Below are 16,903 nucleotides of genomic sequence, written 5' to 3' on the forward strand. Positions count from 1 at the left end.
GTAGAGGACGCAAAATGAAACTATACAAAAACCAGTACAGCTACTAAATCCTTCAATGTTAAATAGCTGGGTGTTTCTCTCAGCAGGGAGCCTCTGACTGCAGCTGAGTCCGTGCGTTGCTCTCTGTTCGCAGGCGAGTACATGAGTCCACACGGGAGGTGTCACCTGTGTGACGTGACCTGTCAGCAGTGCTCGGGTCCCGAGAGGGAGGACTGCACCGGCTGCCCGGCCGCGCGGTAGGTTCTGCACGGCCCGGACCCGGACCCGGCTCCGGCGCGGCCTTGAACGCCCCGTCCTGACCCCGAGTTTGACCCCGTGTCCCGTCCGCAGCCTCTTCGATGACGGCCGCTGCGGCGCCCGCTGCCGCGCGGGGCGCTTCGCGGAGGGGAGGCAGTGCCGGCCGTGTCACCACAGCTGCCTGGAGTGTTCGGACCAGGGGCCGGACGCCTGCACCAGCTGTGACCGAGGTACCGGCCTCTTCAAAACTTCTAACATGCACGTTTCCCTTGGTTTCCATCACAGCCAGGAACCTTCTTCCTTCACTCTGCTCATGTCTAACTGCTGGGAGCCTTTGAGGAGGCACCGCTAGCTCGCTGCCGCGGCTGCCGAAGCTGTTTGTCTCGCTGTGACTGGAACGTAGGAGGAATCGTGCGTTTCCGTAGCATCACGTGGATTGAGCCAAGGCTCGTCTGTGCCAGGCCAATCAATCCTCTCAAAGCGAATGAATCTAATTAGAGGCGTAATTCAGCCAAGGCCCGCTGATAGATGTGTTAAAGGGGAGAATCAGTCACTGGTTGGTTGTATCCTCATGCAGAGGTTACTGCAGATAGAAGACGAGTCTGGAGAAAGTGACATGGCTCACTTTCCTTAATAATCGTGTCTTCTATGGAAACAGCTGTGGAAATACCAAGACGAAGGTGGTCACACACACACACACACACACACACACACACACACACACACACACACACACACACACACACACACACACACACAAACAGCCAAGGAGAAGATTAACACCAGATCCACTCTCACCCTCACATGCGCACACACGCTCAATTAGCAGCAAGTTCGTCAGACTGTGTTTGCGAATGTGGTTCCGTTTAATTGCAGGTCTGTCTGAGGCTCAGTGAGACATAACAATAATAACACACAGAGACCCTCCATCTGCTGCCCTGCACGTCATTCCTCTCTGAGCAACCGCTCACACACACACACGCTCACACACACACACACACACACACACACACACACACACGCGCACACACACACACACACACACACACACACCTGCTTTTACACACTGAGTGGCCTATTCCTGATACTAACGTGGAGCTTTACACACCTGCTGTTTGCAGGAATGCAAACACGCTGTTTGTTCCTCCACAGTCCTTCTAACTCGTGCATCAGCGGCTTCTCCCTGTCTTCTCCCGCTCCGTGCAGACAGCTTCGGCACGGCCACGTTCCTCCACGAGGGCCAGTGCCGCCACGTGTGTCCGGAGGGGTTCTTCCACTCGGAGCGGCGCCGCTGTGAGGCCTGTGCTGCTCATTGTGTCGTGTGCGGGGCTGCAGACGCCTGCCTCCAGTGCAGCCCGGGATTCAGGCTCGCAGACGGCCAGTGCACAGACGCCCCCCTGCTGTGCCGACCAGGTGAGAGACGGGAGAACCGCTAACGGGTTCTGGCTGACGCACGGAGCTCACTGGGCTCATCTTAAATCACATATTAAAATCCAATACGCTTGAAAAGAGGTTACTGAGGTTATTATCAGCTCGTTCAGCGGAGGAATGTTGCTGAAGATAACGGCAAACACTTCAACAGACCAAGATGCATTTGAGTGTTTGTGTCTGCGTTGTGTTTCATTATCTAAGAACAGTGATTCACAGGTTCTGTCTGATGCTGCTGCTTCGTGCCTCTACTTTGTGTTTTTAATCAGTTCCACCAAAGAACATTTGCTGTGCTTCATTTTATCATCACAGAGGTCGTGAATAAAGAGCTTTGTGTTCTCACGTTGCGCAATCGCTCATGGCGTGAAATCCAACGTAACCTAAAGCCAAGTTGCGGCTGATTAACGGCGTGTTTGGAGTAGATGCTGGAGATAAAGGAGGCAGGAGAACACAGCGAACGTGACGGGGGTGGGGGGGGGGGGGGTCTGGCGTGGACGGACCCCCCGCGGAGCTCACACCGATTCTCCCAGAGTGCAGTGCGTCCTCACGCTCACCGCGGCGTCTCTTTCTCTGCTCTCCACCAGGTGAGGCTGCGGACGCGGCGCGGGACGACTGCCTCCCGTGTGACGACGGCTGCAGGGAATGCCGGACCGGTGCGTAGCCGGCGCCTCGCCCCCCCCCCCACACACCTTCTTCCCCGGCGTCCGTCAGAATCCAAAACACGCTGAGTCCGAAGGAGGCTTTTGCTGACATTAAACACGTGTAACGGCGTAGCATCTGCTGAGTGGAAGAGGCCCCGTTAGCGTTGAAATGATGATATTCCTCCAATAGTACAAGCACCTGAAATCTAATTCATGACCGAGAGAAACATCTGTAGAGGCTCGTGGAATTGATTTTCCCTTCCTGCCAGTAACTGCTCATCCTCCCCCATCACCGTTTCCCCTCGCGCTGTTTGTAGCTAAACAACCATCTAGGATTTCAGGCCGTCAAGCATTAAAGCACACACGGCGGAGAAGTCCCGCCCGAGCCCGTGCGCCTCGTCCCGTCAGCGCAGGGCGCGTGACGAGGGCGCTTCCTCCTCGCAGGGAGCGTTACTGGCACGACGCACAGCGTTGTTATTGAGCCGGAGCCGCGCGCCGCGTGCGGGCTTCGTTTGCGATAGCGTTGCAACATTGTAACTCATTCTTCGCGGCACCTGATTGGATGCGAGGAGCTTTGAAGTCCACAGAAAAGCGTCGTTATCGCTCTGTTTAGCCAAAAGGGTCTGAACGCGCAGGCCGCGCCGGTCCCTTGGCTTTAGCGCGGCATCAGTCACGTTTGAGTGCGTCTCCAGTCTGTTTTGACGCAAATGTCTTGTGCGGCAGAACGATACGAGCTCCAGACGTGAACACAGCGCAGCGATTGGGCGTCTGTTGGTGATTGGCTGCAGGAGGTCACTGGTCGTACGCTTTGAAACTCACGTTTTGCTCAAGAGCAGAGACTGTTTATTTCTGCACGCGCTCTGTTGTCTGATCGCTGCTCATTTGCCGTGTTCTTCCCATGTGAAGGCATTTCCGCGCAGGCCCTTCGAGGCCCTCGGGGCGAACGGCCGACCTGCGACTGACGCTGACGTTGACGTGACGCGAACTGACAGACGCCGAGGACTGGTCGCCGTCACGCGAGCACGCGCTAATGTAACATGTAACTTGTGATCGCACGCAGCCCGTAAACGCGTGAGTGCTTCCACATTCCACAAGTGCATTCTTCAGGATGTGAATGCCAGTTTGAATTCTGTTGCAATCCACTCACCCCCCCCTCCCTCCCCCTCTCCCCCCGCCGGGTTGCTCAGTTAATATTTATGCGGCCTCTATTTTCTCTCTTCGCGGAGACGCGGCCCGAAGGCACGATTTCCGGCTCGTCGCTCCATCCGTCTTGCTCCACACCTCTGCCCCTCCCGCCTCTCCTTTCTCCCAGCCTCCCCCTCTGCGGGTAATTGCTTTCACAGGTAGCGGCTTGTCCGCTGCAGCGACGTGCAAAGCAGAGCAGCGCTAAGTTGTGGGCGCTGGAAGGAGGGAGGAATGGGGTCAGTGGAGGTTCTCCTGAATGTCCCGAGGGGAGCTCTGCTAAAGGCCTTTTTCTACCACTTCTTTCCATTCTTTCACTCGTGCTCAGTGTCTTGTGCTTTCTTTCTTTCTCCTACGCTCCCTCCTTTTCTCACTCTGACATATTTGAATTAAATGAAGACAGCGTCGCCCCTTCGTCAGGCACCAGTCGGATGGTTTGATTGACAGCAGGAATTTATTCACTTGACAGAAGTAACTGTCTTGTGCATTAGTTTAAAACAGGTTTATGCAGCAAAACCATTGTTTCTACTTTTATATGTTTATTATATTGTTTTTTTCCCCATCTGCATAGAAACCAAATAAATAACTGATCACATTCTTCACGTCAGTATCAGCTGCAGCCGCCGTAGCTTCGCCTCCAGCCTGTGTCGATATGGAAAGGAGCGGGTGGGATACGACTTTATTGAACCCACAATGGGGAAATGTTGGTGTTTACAGCAGCAGCATGACGGACAATTAAGACAAAGTAAACACCAGCAGTAGAAAAGTTGTGCAAAAGGAAATAGCGGTAATAATAGTGCATGAAAAACACCAGTAAACAACAGTAATACCAGTAAAACCAGTAAAACACCAGCAGAAAGGTGTGTGACTGTAGTCCTGTATTATCCCGTCTGACGGCTGTGGGGAGGAATGAGCTCCCTCCTGCACTGTGGGTGTAACAGTGTGGTGCTGAAGGAGCTGCTCAGAGCCTCTACAGTGGTGCAGGGGGTGGAGGGTTCTCCATGATGGATGTTAGTTTACCAGCATCCTTCTGTCCTCCACCTCCTCCATGGACTCCAGTGTGCAGCCCATGCAGGACAGCGGCGGCCTAATCACCACCGCACATACGGACGCCGGCGTTTTCATTCATTCGTCTCCTCCTCTGTCACATTTCATGGGGATCACGAGTTAACGGCTCTTTTCAAGTCCAGCCACAAACTGCCCTCCGGCCTGAGGTCTGGGCTCCGACGCGGCCACTGCAGAATACAAAGGCCGTTTTTAAAGGCGTTTGTTTGCAGGACGTGGCTGAAGGAAAAACAAATGTTGCTCTTTGTGATTACATCAAGTCGTCCTCCGGGGTCTTTTTCCTCTGGTTCGCTCTCTGCCTTCAGAGATGCTCTGCAGAGACTCATAACGTAAAGCCGCCGCCGTCACTCACTGCATGCTCGCGTTCCTTCCATTTATCAGCATCACATTCAGCCGTGCTCATCATCATCATATGTGTGTTCAGATTATTTGTAGAGAACTGAAGTATTGATTTTAGCAAACTATGACCGACTACTGACAACTAAATGTGTAAATCTTTCCACAGAGCTCGTGTCAATTGACTGTGTCGCGTGGTCAGAGTGCCCCCTGCTGGTGCTAAAGCGCGTCACAGTGCAAACGAAGCCCTGGCAGCAGACCTGTCGTTCACAAACCGCCTCCTTCACCGAGTTTCTTTTATCTGTTCAGGGCAGCGACACCAGGAAACTATTTGCCACAAATGTGAAGATGGTTACTACCAGTAAGTCTCCTTCCAGGTACCGTACACGCCCGTTTTCCCATTAGCTCATTCTGGCACCGCTCATCCCTGCGTTTGCGTCAGATTGGGCCCAGCGTGTCACCGGTTCTGTCCGGATGGGACGTATAACGCAGATGACGACATGGTGTGTTCCCCGTGTGAAGACAAGCGGTGTGTGACGTGTGACCAGAACCAGTGCTACTGGTGCCAAGGCGGATTCTACACCTTCGGTAACAGCTGAGTAAAGTATTTTAGAGCTCAGAAACTTATATGCATGTAATTCACTGGCGCATAACGGAACATCCGTGGTTTTCAGATGGACAGTGTGTGGATCACTGTAAGGAAGGTTTCTTCGTGGACGTGGAGAGCCAGGAATGCGAGCCCTGTCACCGTGACTGTCGGACCTGTGGGGGGCCCGGGTTTGACGACTGTGACTCCTGCGAGGACGGATTCAAACTGGAGAAGGGCGCGTGTTTGGACCAGCTGCCCGCGTGCCCCGAGGGCCGCTTCAGCAACGGTACGTCCGCCGGTAGGTGTTACGCGTTTCACCTGGCCACGCGCCTCTCATCGTCGTCGTCGTCATCTCCCGACCAGGCAAAGGCGAATGTGAGCAGTGCCACTCGCTGTGCCGGACATGCTCTGCTGCAGGCAGGGAGAACTGCACCAGCTGCTCCTCAGGTACGTTATTATCGGTCTGCGTCCCACGTCACGCAAAGACGGCGACTGGAACTTGACGCTCTCTGTCGCCCGTCTCGTGCGTTCAGGCCGGTTCCTGACTCCTCGACAGACCTGCGCGCTCCGCTGTCCGTCCGGCACCTTCGCAAACGAAACATCCCGCCGCTGCGACGAATGCGCGGCGGGCTGCGTGGGCTGCCGGGACGCACGGCTGTGCCAGCACTGCCGCCGTGGACTTCACCTGCAGGACGGCGCGTGCGTGGTGCAGTGTGACAGGTGCGCTGCGTCGCTCCGCGGCACGTGAACGCGCGTCGTCGTAATCAGTCAGCTCACGGGCGCCTCTCTCTGCCGGTCTCTCCAAGGGGGGTCCCCGAGGGTGGCGCGTGCCAGCCCTGCGCGGCGCGATGCGCGTCCTGCGAGGGGAATTCCTCCCACTGTCTGAGCTGCGAGGGAGCGCACCTGCTCCTGGACCACACCTGCCAGTCGCAGTGTCCGGGGGGTTATTACGCCGCAGAGGCAGAGTGCCGTCGGTGTCCCGCTCACTGCAGCGAGTGCAACGAGGACGGCGCGTGTAAAAGTAAGCGGCAGGCGCGTGAAGCCACGTTCTAGAAGATTTGACATCCTGGGATAATGTAAAAAGTCATAAACTAACGGACTGTCTGCCTCTGTCCTCCAGGATGCGCTGAGTACTACTTCCTCTTTGCGGAGAAGTGTGTCGATGACTGTCCGGAAGGCCACTACGCCGAGAAGGACCAGTGCGTGCGTTGCCATGCCGACTGCGCCTCCTGTGACGGGCCTGGTATGGACGACTGCGCCGCGTGCCGCAACCCGAAGGCGGTGCGTTACGACGGCGAGTGTCTGGCCGAGTGTCCCACCAGCACCTACTACGACGAGGCGACAAACGAGTGCAGAGGTGGGAGCGAGCGTCGTGCGATCCTGTCGTCGGTTCTGCTGGTTCTGTCTGAAGCCTCTTCCTTTCGCGCAGACTGTGACCGGTCGTGTTTGACCTGCTCCGGCCACGAGCCGTCGTCCTGCCTCACGTGCGGCGCCAACAGGACCACGGACGCCAGCGGGCACTGCGTGTGGTTCGCCCACTGCCCGCTGCACTCGTACGTGGACGGGGACGGCCGGTGCCGGGAGTGTCACGAGCGGTGCCACCGCTGCTTCGGGCCGACGGAGAACCAGTGCTTCAGCTGCGACGAGCCTCGCTTCCTGCTGAGTAAACGACGACCACGTTTCCAATGACTCCGCTGAAGCGACATCTTTCACATATGCGTCTTTCGCGCCTTTTCTCTTCTTCCTGTGTCCGTCAGACAGCACGTGCGTGCGGGAGTGTCCCGCGGGCTTCTACGCCGAGCTCGAGGACGGGCGCGCGTGCGAGCGCTGCCACTTCAGCTGCGAGTCGTGCGCCGGCCGCCACAGCCTGCAGTGCGTCGCCTGCAAACGCGGATTCTTCAAGCAGGGAAGCAGCTGCGTGGAAACCTGCGCAGAAAGGTGGGAGAACACGCCGCGCGGCGTCCGCCCTCCTCCTCGAGCCCAGTCGAACCGAACTCCGCGTGTGTGTGTGTTCGTGTGTGTGCGTTTTCAGTTACTTCGGCAACACCACCTCCATGGCGTGCGCGCGCTGCGACCCCTCGTGCAGCCAGTGTTGGGGTCCTGGCGACGGGAACTGCCTGCGCTGTCGCGACAGCCACGTGTACCTGAGGCAGGAGGGCCGCTGCCTGCACCGCTGCCCCCCCAGCTACTACCAAGACCGGTCCAAGACCTGCCACAGGTGTCACCCCACCTGCAAGACCTGCAGCGGTAACGCAAACCCGTTGTGACTGTGTGTGTCCGGGTGGATTCCAGCCGGTGTTGACATTAATGCTTCCCCGCGTCTCTGCTCGTAGGTGAGGGGGCTGTGAGCTGTCAGTCCTGTTACCATGGCTACAGGTTCCTGGGTGGCATCTGTGAATCCCAGTGCGTCGTCGGCTTCTACGCCGTAGAGCAGGTGTGTCTCGACCCGGCTTGTGGTCGCGCTATATAAAAGGTCCCGTCCGTAAACGCGTAAAGGTGATGCTCTGGCTCTGCCGGTGCCGCAGGCCCCGGAGCCGGACTGCACGGCGTGCGACCCGTCCTGCCTGGACTGCCGAGGCCCGAGCATGTGGAACTGCACGGTCTGTCCCGCGGCGCAGCTGCTGTCTGCAGACGGCCGCTGCCTGAGCTGCTGCGGAAACGGGTCGCGGCGAGGCCACGAGCCGATACCCAGGGAGTGCTGCGACTGCCAGGCCTCGGAAGGTGAGCGACAACGCGCTGAAAAACCAACCCACTATGCAGACGATGTTTGTCTAACGTCCCTCTAATGTTCCCTTCCTTTCAGAGGAGTGCATCCTGGGCGTCAACTTCGTGATTAGAGATGCCAAGGATTTAGAAAGCAACACCAGCAAACTGTTTGTGACCGCCTGCGTTCTCCTCATCCTCTCTGTGGGCGGAGGGCTCTTCCTCTTTCTCTCTGCCCGAAGCAGAACTCAGGCCCCGGCGCCCAAAGTCAAAGCAGGGGGCTACGAGCAGCTGAAGACCAACGGAGGCGTCGGCTCCGACACGCACGCCTCTTCGTTCGGGGAGTACAGCGACCGAATCATTGAACGTGAGGAGGAGGAGGAGGACGACGAAGACGACATCGTGTACATGGGACAAGACGGGACAGTGTATCGGAAGTTTAAGTACGGACTGTTGGATGACGACGAGATCGAGCTGGAGTATGATGACGAGAGCTATACATATAGATGAGAGGAAAGCAGCTGCGGAGCCTCAGACCCAGATCCTTTTTATTTAATCTTTTCTTAGCTGGGTCTGTTCACATCGAATTAGCGAATTTTGCAGGTTGAATTTTGACACTTGGAACTTTGACATCTCTGGTGAGTCTTTTATCAGTTTGGTTAATATTAAACCATCTCATACCTGCTACAGTAATAATAGTAGTGTAATTGATTAATGACTGAGCTTGGTCCAGTCCATTTTGTTTTGCTGTGGCACAGAAATGTAAATGTTTCCATGCGCTTACTTTTTTCTAAAATACATCATTTAATTTGAAGATCTTTTGTTTGCAAGAAATCTGCTGCTTTGTGGTTCATGTTAAATGAACACAAACATTTTATTTTAATGCAAATGTTAGTTGAGAATTGATTTTTAAGCTCTTGTTAAACCACTGTATTTTATTGTATTCCTGCTACAGCTGTTAAATGACTGAAGACTGAATCATTGTTTTTTCTGTATGTTTGAAGTGAGATGTTCTGTAAACGATTGTCATAAAAAAGTTTAATTTGTGTTGTGAATACTTGATCTGTGTTGCATCAAATCAGATTCACATGAAAAGCCAAATAAATTAGTATTAAAGGTCACATTTTCATTATAATATTGAAAATAAGGAGGCAGTAATAGATGGATTTTAATTAAATGGTTTATGTGATTACATAATGCAAATCAAGAACATAAAACAGGAAATGAACACTGACCTCCACATGTTGTAACCCTGGTCCCTGTGGAAACTACAATAAATAAATGCAACTAATGATGCTGGAAAACACTTGAAATGCACTTTAGGGTTGTGATAAAACCTCTAATGTAAAGCAGCAGCATGTTTCTTCATGAACTCATTGCATTACCTACTGTACATCAAGTGCTTTGGGGGATACAATTGTCAGACTGCTTCCAGTAGGAGCTTAATTTTGAAGAAATTAAGTGAAATTATAAAAAGCAAAAAAATCCCTAGATTACATTTAACCCCCAAATACCTTTTTAATAAATTAAGATACAATACTAACAATCTAAAATTTACACAGAATCCTACATTTCATTTCTTTAAGCAATTACTTACAGCGAATCAATTATTCTTTCCTTGTGATGGCCGACGGGCAGGCACAGACTCCAAACACTAATTAATAATAAAATAATAAAAAAAATGTTAAAACAGATCTTAACTGTATACAGTTTTCATTTTGAGTAACAGCTTTTTACAGCATGCAGAGGATTTCTTTCTGCATACACACAGATGCTCCAATGTAAAAGCCTCATTCGTGTTAGGCCAGTGATTAAGAGTACAAGCACTGTTCCGGGCAGGAACAAAGTATGATTAAATATAATACATCACCCATCTTTACACAGAAGTTGGGCATTTAGCTAAATTGTTGCATAATCTAATATGTTATCTATGTTACTCCCAGACTCTCTCCAACCATCACAACAGAAACGAATGTGAACAGAACCTAGTCAGACAACTGACATATTTTCAACCTTGGACTGAGTTTATAGTTCAGGTTTGTGTCATTCTTTACGAACACGTAAATACAAAAACTTACATACAACATGCTTTGGTTGTCTGCTCACCCTCAACCCAAGCAATGCATTTGTATCAGACTTTTCACATTAAGAGATTCCAAATATGCACAAGGATCAGTGAAGCCAATGAGCTTCTTACAGTTGTGCTGCAGAATGAGGCAATCTGGTGAGAATATACAAAAATTAACTTCTGTTAAGTGCCTGGCTGCCTATAATGAACTCACTAAGGAAGTTAAACAAAGTGAAACACAACGAGAGACTGATTCTACGTGATAATGCTTGTTTGCAGCCATGGTGACAGCTGAGAGATCTTAGACTGAGGCTGTGCATTTTAAATGAGGACAAACTCACAAGCCTGCGTTAATGTCGAAATCTGATCTGTGTTGTTGATGTTGTGGGGTGTGGGTGTGTGTGCAAAGTACTGCAGTCACGGCCAATCGTCAATGACCATTTAGAATAGTCTGTGACGTGGATGCCGCTGTGGACGAGGGCGTGGGTGAAGACGGACTGGCTGCGCTGGTGAAGAAGTTGTCCTCTCTCAGTCTGAGGTGCTCTGGGAGATCCAACTTGACCTTGGCCTCTTCAATGTCACTGTTGATTGCCTCAATAAGCGCTTCTGTTAGGGAAAGTGTGGAAGAAATATCACTTGCACACTCAAATTGACAGAAATAATGGATGTGTGTTTGTATATGGGAGAGAGCAATCTGCCGTACCAAGCGAGTTGAAGGTTCTCTCTGGACGGATGTAGCCCACCATGACAACACTGAGAACCGCTCCATAAAAGTCCTCCTTGAACTTATGAATAACATGCGTCTCCTAGAACCATAAAACAGTCATGTTATAATGAAGTACACACATGACCACAGCTGCCTAAACCCCTTCATGTACCTACCATGGATTTCTTTGTATTTTTGTAATAAGGGTTCCAGCCGATGCTCATCACCATTTTGTGGATATCTCCATTCCCGACACAGGCCCAGCCGTAGTATATCCCCGTGCTGATGTCCGCCGGGAGCTTGTCCACCACTGAGTCTGCAAAGTTGGCTGACAAAGAGGAGGAGAGTCACCAACGACACCTTTGTTGTCCCGAGGGCAAACGTTAGCGTAGCACTACAAAAGCATACGACCCAGTGACACATATGCAAGTAAAGAAAAAGGTCAGTGCATAACTATAACTGTTGTGAGGAAGAGAGAGGTTTGATCCAAAGCAGCTGTAGATTATGACATGTACAATCATTAAACTGCCGCAAAACACACTTTATAATATTGGGAAAGCATTCTGGGATAACTGGGAAAGTTCTTGGCTTTTCAACTTGTTTCAACAGCCAATGAATTCCAATTTAAATTAAGGTGTCTCGATCTCTTCTACCTGGAAAGAGTCCTGATCCAACATGGCCGCGCGCCGGACACGTTTCACAGTAGATCAATTTAAATCGACTTCGTTTAGTATAAATACACTTAGCGCAGCTGATGTGCGTTTGTATCGGCCGGTGTGTGACGATGACTCTTTTCGCCGCTTCATGTGTGGTTACTACTTTCTAGAACAGTCGCGATTGCATAAGAACTAGCACCAATTCCAGCGTAGAGCATCTTCGAGTCCGCGGGCGTCGCGTAGATCATTTACTTTCGCTATGCGTCATTAACGGATCTCATGCCTGTGAGTGACAGGTGTGACAGGTGTTCTCACCTGTCGGTATGCCCAGTTCCTTGCTTCCTCTCCCGAATCCTCGAATGACCTCTCCCCGGCAGAAGTACGGAAGGCTCTTCATGACTAGTTTCCCGACGGCAGCGGTCTGTTGGAGTTGGACGTAAAAATTACGTCGTGTGACCCGCGAACCTTTCAGCGCGTTTCTAAGAACCACGCGCTGAAACGTCCCCCTCGCTGAGTTCAAAGTCTGTTCTTAGATTCGGCGATAGATTCACTGGACTGATTCAGAGACAAAGTTGGACCTGCTAGCCTAGCTAACTTTAGCTACGTACAGTTAGCTTCATCAGAGGCAACGAGGTCCTGAAGCGGTTCAGATGAAAGTCTCGGTTTCACTTCGGTCCACTCGTAGTGTATGAAGAATAAACGAACAAGAACCCCACACACAGCCGGTATAACTGGACAGTTCACTGTAGCATGTGTGAGATACAGTTAGCGCCGACAGTAGTGTTTCTTGTGACGTCATCGACCGCGTGACCACGGTCGCCCGTACGTTCAGTTGTAACATTCAGGCTCTGTAGGAGAAACAAGAACGCTTGATGATGCATTTTTTTGATATAGGAAATTTAACACACTGATTCCGTTGGGTGTTATGAAACTATGACCATGATTATGAAATTATGATCATCATCTCTCATCTACCAATTTGCATGTGGCCATTTTTAAACAAAGAGTTTTAAATTACCATATTTCCAATGAACGTAGTTTATTTTTTAATTTTTTTTATATGAACATAGAGGAAAGAAAATGTGCAAACAGATGTTTTCCACGGTGCAGATATTTTTCTCTGACTGGGGTTACAAGCCATCAGTGATTCTCTTTTTAATACCCAGAGCTTTCAACACATACTTCCTCCTGTTGTCTTATAGTACACGTTACTATACTGTATAATTTTACAGTTATGCTGCCCTCTACCACAGCATAACTGTAAAATCGTCAATATGACCTAATGGAGTATGAATAACAATAAGTTTTTGGCAGCAATCCCAGACTCCTATTGTCAAACGTGATAAAGCAGGTGATTTCACAGTATACAAGTAAGTATAAGTATAATAAAAGTTAATTCACAAATTTTCAAAATTAATAAGTTTGAATATATATATATTTTTTCAGTTTTTGCCACATCTGTCTGTAGGTAACACAAAAACATGTCTTTACCAAGTTGAGGTGGATAATAAATGGCTTTACTTTGAAAACCACTGACAGGACGTCAGAGCTCTCTCTCCAACTTCTGTTTCTGGGCGGTGCGCTCCACAGGTAGTGGCATGAGATCAGACGAAGGCGAGAAGACAGTAATCACAATTATAGCCTGCAAGTCAAGGGTAAGAACCATTATTGCTGTTTATTTACAAGGCTGTTAATTACAATAATTTCACGACTTATTATCTAGCTGTAATGGTCATTAATACAATACAACCGTTCTTCTAATCATGGAGTTTTTCAGATATTAGCTCTCATATCATTATAATAATGCTAGGCTTTGATTGAATGAAAACACTATTGTCAGTTTGTTCATGCAGCTTATGTCAGTTTCACAATTATCAACAAACTGAGGGGAGTAGAAATGAGAACAGGAAATAAAGTACTACTATAATTAGAATTTATAATTAAGCCTTTTGACAAAAAATATACGACATTTTAAACAAATACTAACAACACTATATATTGCATCTTGTATTTCTTACTATTTCCTAATAAGGTAAAAACTCTTCATATGGCAAAAACTATTGATGGGATGAACTGAATACAGAGGTCTGGTTCTACCCAACTCTGGTGGAGCTAGAAATACAATGTCACATTATCATTTATCAGTTTGTCGTTCTCAGCAAAGCTAGAGAATGTGTACCCTGTGAGATTAGCCTGTGCAGAAAGACCTTCACTGATCCAGACAGTGGACTCAGTTTTATTTTGACAAGCAAGTTTAACCAGTTGTTTCGATGTAACTTAAATTACTAGTTTTACTTGGTGGATTGGGAAAGGAGTCTGTGGGTCGCATTCCTAAATGCCAGTACTACAGTTTCTTTCCTGAAACCGTAACCCATTGTTTCAAATCAAATTTGTTATGAATTCACTGGAACCAGACGTGTTGGACCTGAACGGCAACTGAATAGTTTAGTTTATCTTTTGTTTTAGTTTCTTGTTTGCAACATTTGACCAGATATGATCATCTCTCAACGACAGATAACTATTAGCTGGGAACGTGTTCCGTTTGCACGTCAGCATCATTTAAATGTGTCAGAATGACCCCCGCCTGCTATCAACACTCTTATCCTGCTTCCAGGGGCAATAACATTCGGGGTGATTACTTTGTGTAGACACACACACCGTTGTATGGCTGTAGTCCTCCTCTGAAACAATGAGGCTACTCAAACAGCACAGGCTGCTGCTGAAGGCCGTTGTTGCACTGGGATCCCTGTGGATGCTTTACCTAATCAACTTCTCGAAAACTGGCTGGAATCCCACCTTCGCCTTTGGGTATAGCTGGTTGGAGTACACAGATGCTGATGGCGGCCCTGAGAGGGTGTGCAACTGTCCAGGGATCCTGCAGGGAAAGAGGGAGGCACTGGAGCAGGCCAAGCTCCTGACCATCACTAAAGCCTTCCAGGACAGCATTCACACCCCCGATGAGTATTACATCACAGCAACCCAAAACTGCATGTGTGTTGAGTTTAACTGATATAGACCTCCGAGATAGAAATCCATTCCCTGTTTGATGTGGTTCATACTGTGTGTTTACAGGAATTTTAGGATAAGGAGGAAATACTTGACTTTCCCATTGAGCAAGGAGGAAGAGGACTTCCCAATAGCTTACTCGATAGTTGTGCATCACAAGGTATGCAAATTAGCCCACCTGGTATTTATAGTACACCGTCTTCACATCAAGCATGCACAAAACGCTTTTCTTTTCATATTCCAGGTGGAAAACTTTGAGCGACTGCTGCGAGCCATTTATGCACCCCAGAATATATACTGTGTCCATGTGGACAAGAAAGCTGAGGCTTCAGTCTTGTCTGCCATTAAGGCCATCACTTCCTGTTTCTCTAACGTCTTCATGACCAGTCGGACTGTGAGCGTGGTCTACGGCGGCTGGTCCCGCGTCCAGGCGGACCTGAACTGCATGGCTGACCTTTATAGCGCCAGCAAAAAATGGAAGTACTTCATCAACCTCTGTGGCCAGGATTTCCCTCTGAAAACCAACCTGGAGTTCGTGAGGATGCTCCGCGCGCTCACCGGCGGGAACAGCTTGGAGTCCGAAACGATGCCTCAAGGGAAGAGGTGGAGGGTGACGAACGTTCATGAGGTCGTAGATGGCAAAATAAAGGTAAGGACCTTTCAATGTGTACGTTGAAAAAAGTCCAAATTATACCTGATGAGTCCCAGATTAGAGCAGGGTTTCCAATGTCTCAGAGGACAGGAAAGCCGAAGACGCCTCCCCCCTTCAACCTGCCCCTCATGTCAGGAAACGCCTACATAGTTGTTTCCCGGGGCTACGTGCAGAGCGTGTTGAAGGACTACCGCATCCTGGCGCTGATCCAGTGGGCCAAAGACACCTACAGCCCTGACGAGTTCCTCTGGGCAACCATTCAGCGGGTGCCCGGCGTGCCCGGCGCAACGAGGCCCAACCAAAAATACGACATGACGGACCTCAACGCCATCGTGCGGCTGGTCAAGTGGCAGTGGCACGAGGGGTCGGAGGATTCGCCCCAGGCCGTGTACCCGGAGTGCCAAGGCAGCCACGTCAGGGAAATCTGCGTGTACGGTGCCGGAGACCTGCCGTGGCTGCTGGAGCACCATCATCTCTTCGCCAACAAGTTCGACACGGAGAGAGACCCTATTGCCGTCTACTGCCTGGAGAAGCATCTGAGGCAAAAGGCGCTGTCTGAGTCATATTAGGCGCACGTCACGCGTAATGACGGCAGATAAACGTATCGCATTTTCAGTGTCACACCAAATTCCACAATGAATGATAAGGACACAGTGATGGAACCGGCCACCAAAGGTCAGTGTGTCCAGGTTACTGCCTGCCGACCTCTAATCTAATCTATGATGTTTAGTATAAAAAGCACTTAATAACCTGGTTTTATTCATGTTGGGCACCCAGCTCAAAGCAACTAAAGCTTTTTCCATCATCCAATCCAGCATAGCTTCTAGAGATCCTCACACGCTGCTGCCTCCATCCTCAAACACTGGACATTCTCTCCACGAAGTGACTGGATGTCTTAGCTGCCGCTCTCATCGCGCTAAGGTTCCTCCATGTACGAGGTTTAACTTTCATAGTTGTTGGGATACGTGACACCCCGGCTTGAGTTCAGGGCGTCTAACCATGACACCAGCAGAGACGGAGAGCTGCTGACCTCTGACCTCTGACCTGGGGATGACCTGTGCACCTGATGAACCAAATGTGCTGGGATGAGCTCCTGCCTATTTATACATCTTTAATCATTTACTGGAGTATTTTGGTGTTTTTACGCAGTTGTGCTACTTCTTTGCTCTTTGCTCTACTTTGTTGCTCTTTCTTACGTTTCATTGTTGTTCTTGCCACTAAGGCAACGTATAGAGTTAGTAGCAAACATGTCCAACCTGTTGCAGGCTTGGCCCTTATTTCAATCCCCAACATGACTTGGTCTTTTCTGTCACACCCATATTTCTATTGTATATAGTGTATATTATTGTGATTTCACATAGAGGCTTGTTGAATACAGGTTTATTTCCCGTTTAAGCACAGTAGACATGCTGAGCATTCACACATAAAGGTCCCCATCACTCCCTCCATGACCTGTGGAACGCAGGCATGCCGGGACCTCGAGTTCAACCTCCCAGCAGCTATTAGCAGTTGGAGTTGGAGGATAATTTTAATGAAGCACATGTATAAGTGAGGTTCTGTGTGTGTGTGTGTGTGTGTGTGTGTGTGTGTGTGTGTCAGGTTGTCTTGCTGTATGTCAGACTTTTATGGTGCTA

At 49.9% G+C, this 16,903-nt stretch overlaps 4 protein-coding genes across 6 annotated transcripts in view; 3 read left to right on the forward strand and 1 right to left on the reverse strand.

Moving 5' to 3' along the window:
* pcsk5b (proprotein convertase subtilisin/kexin type 5b) overlaps window positions 1-2,341 on the forward strand; it is a 38,034-nt gene extending 35,693 nt beyond the window's left edge. For both annotated transcript variants that reach the window (XM_055511249.1, XM_055511250.1), the window contains 4 exons: window positions 134-236; window positions 331-467; window positions 1,444-1,650; window positions 2,250-2,341. In XM_055511249.1, the coding sequence (XP_055367224.1) occupies window positions 134-236; window positions 331-467; window positions 1,444-1,650; window positions 2,250-2,326 (524 nt within the window). In that variant the 3' untranslated portion in view covers window positions 2,327-2,341. The remainder of the gene's footprint in view (window positions 1-133; window positions 237-330; window positions 468-1,443; window positions 1,651-2,249) is intronic.
* A 2,736-nt stretch (window positions 2,342-5,077) lies between these two features.
* LOC114862900 (proprotein convertase subtilisin/kexin type 5-like) lies at window positions 5,078-9,228 on the forward strand (the record flags this gene model as incomplete). The annotated part of the gene is made up of 13 exons (XM_029163660.3): window positions 5,078-5,250; window positions 5,332-5,477; window positions 5,564-5,764; window positions 5,842-5,925; window positions 6,012-6,198; window positions 6,285-6,499; window positions 6,599-6,835; window positions 6,908-7,141; window positions 7,236-7,416; window positions 7,511-7,725; window positions 7,812-7,912; window positions 8,004-8,199; window positions 8,282-9,228. Coding segments are annotated over 13 exons (2,580 nt in total), but the record flags the coding sequence as incomplete, so codon positions are not given.
* Window positions 9,229-9,861: 633 nt separating this feature from the next.
* On the reverse strand, window positions 9,862-12,394 carry rfk (riboflavin kinase). The gene is made up of 5 exons (XM_041072532.2): window positions 12,220-12,394; window positions 11,927-12,032; window positions 11,132-11,283; window positions 10,953-11,055; window positions 9,862-10,855 (listed from the first exon to the last, which is right to left on the reverse strand). Exons 1-5 carry the CDS (start codon window positions 12,229-12,231, stop codon window positions 10,680-10,682), a joined length of 549 nt encoding a protein of 182 aa, XP_040928466.1. The 5' UTR covers window positions 12,232-12,394; the 3' UTR covers window positions 9,862-10,679.
* A 177-nt stretch (window positions 12,395-12,571) lies between these two features.
* On the forward strand, window positions 12,572-16,389 carry LOC114863217 (beta-1,3-galactosyl-O-glycosyl-glycoprotein beta-1,6-N-acetylglucosaminyltransferase-like). 2 transcript variants are annotated; one of them, XR_003787120.3, is made up of 6 exons: window positions 12,572-13,266; window positions 14,226-14,602; window positions 14,684-14,777; window positions 14,862-15,266; window positions 15,353-15,944; window positions 16,085-16,389. XR_003787120.3 is itself a non-coding variant. In XM_029164114.3 (5 exons), exons 2-5 carry the CDS (start codon window positions 14,301-14,303, stop codon window positions 15,836-15,838), a joined length of 1,287 nt encoding a protein of 428 aa, XP_029019947.1. In that variant the 5' UTR covers window positions 12,572-13,266; window positions 14,226-14,300; the 3' UTR covers window positions 15,839-16,389. The 2 variants fall into 2 exon arrangements, 1 of the variants encoding a protein (XP_029019947.1); XM_029164114.3 differs by having other exon boundaries at window positions 15,353-16,389.
* The last annotated feature ends 514 nt before the right edge of the window (window positions 16,390-16,903 follow it).

Source organism: Betta splendens, chromosome 9, assembly GCF_900634795.4.
Source record: "Betta splendens chromosome 9, fBetSpl5.4, whole genome shotgun sequence".
Taxonomy (NCBI): Eukaryota; Metazoa; Chordata; class Actinopteri; order Anabantiformes; family Osphronemidae; genus Betta; species Betta splendens.

Bases quoted from the DNA above. Each gene is read 5' to 3' on its own strand.
- rfk (XM_041072532.2), bottom strand. The intron at 11,284-11,926 runs GTGAGAACACCT...CCTCTTTGTCAG, and splicing joins GGAACTGGGCATACCGACAG to CCAACTTTGCAGACTCAGTG. The intron at 11,056-11,131 runs GTAGGTACATGA...TTATGGTTCTAG, and splicing joins AAAATACAAAGAAATCCATG to GAGACGCATGTTATTCATAA.
- LOC114863217 (XM_029164114.3), top strand. From the start codon at position 14,301: ATGAGGCTACTCAAACAGCACAGGCTGCTGCTGAAGGCCGTTGTTGCA. The intron at 14,603-14,683 runs GTGTGTTGAGTT...GTGTGTTTACAG, and splicing joins ACAGCAACCCAAAACTGCAT to GAATTTTAGGATAAGGAGGA. The intron at 15,267-15,352 runs GTAAGGACCTTT...CCAATGTCTCAG, and splicing joins TCGTAGATGGCAAAATAAAG to AGGACAGGAAAGCCGAAGAC.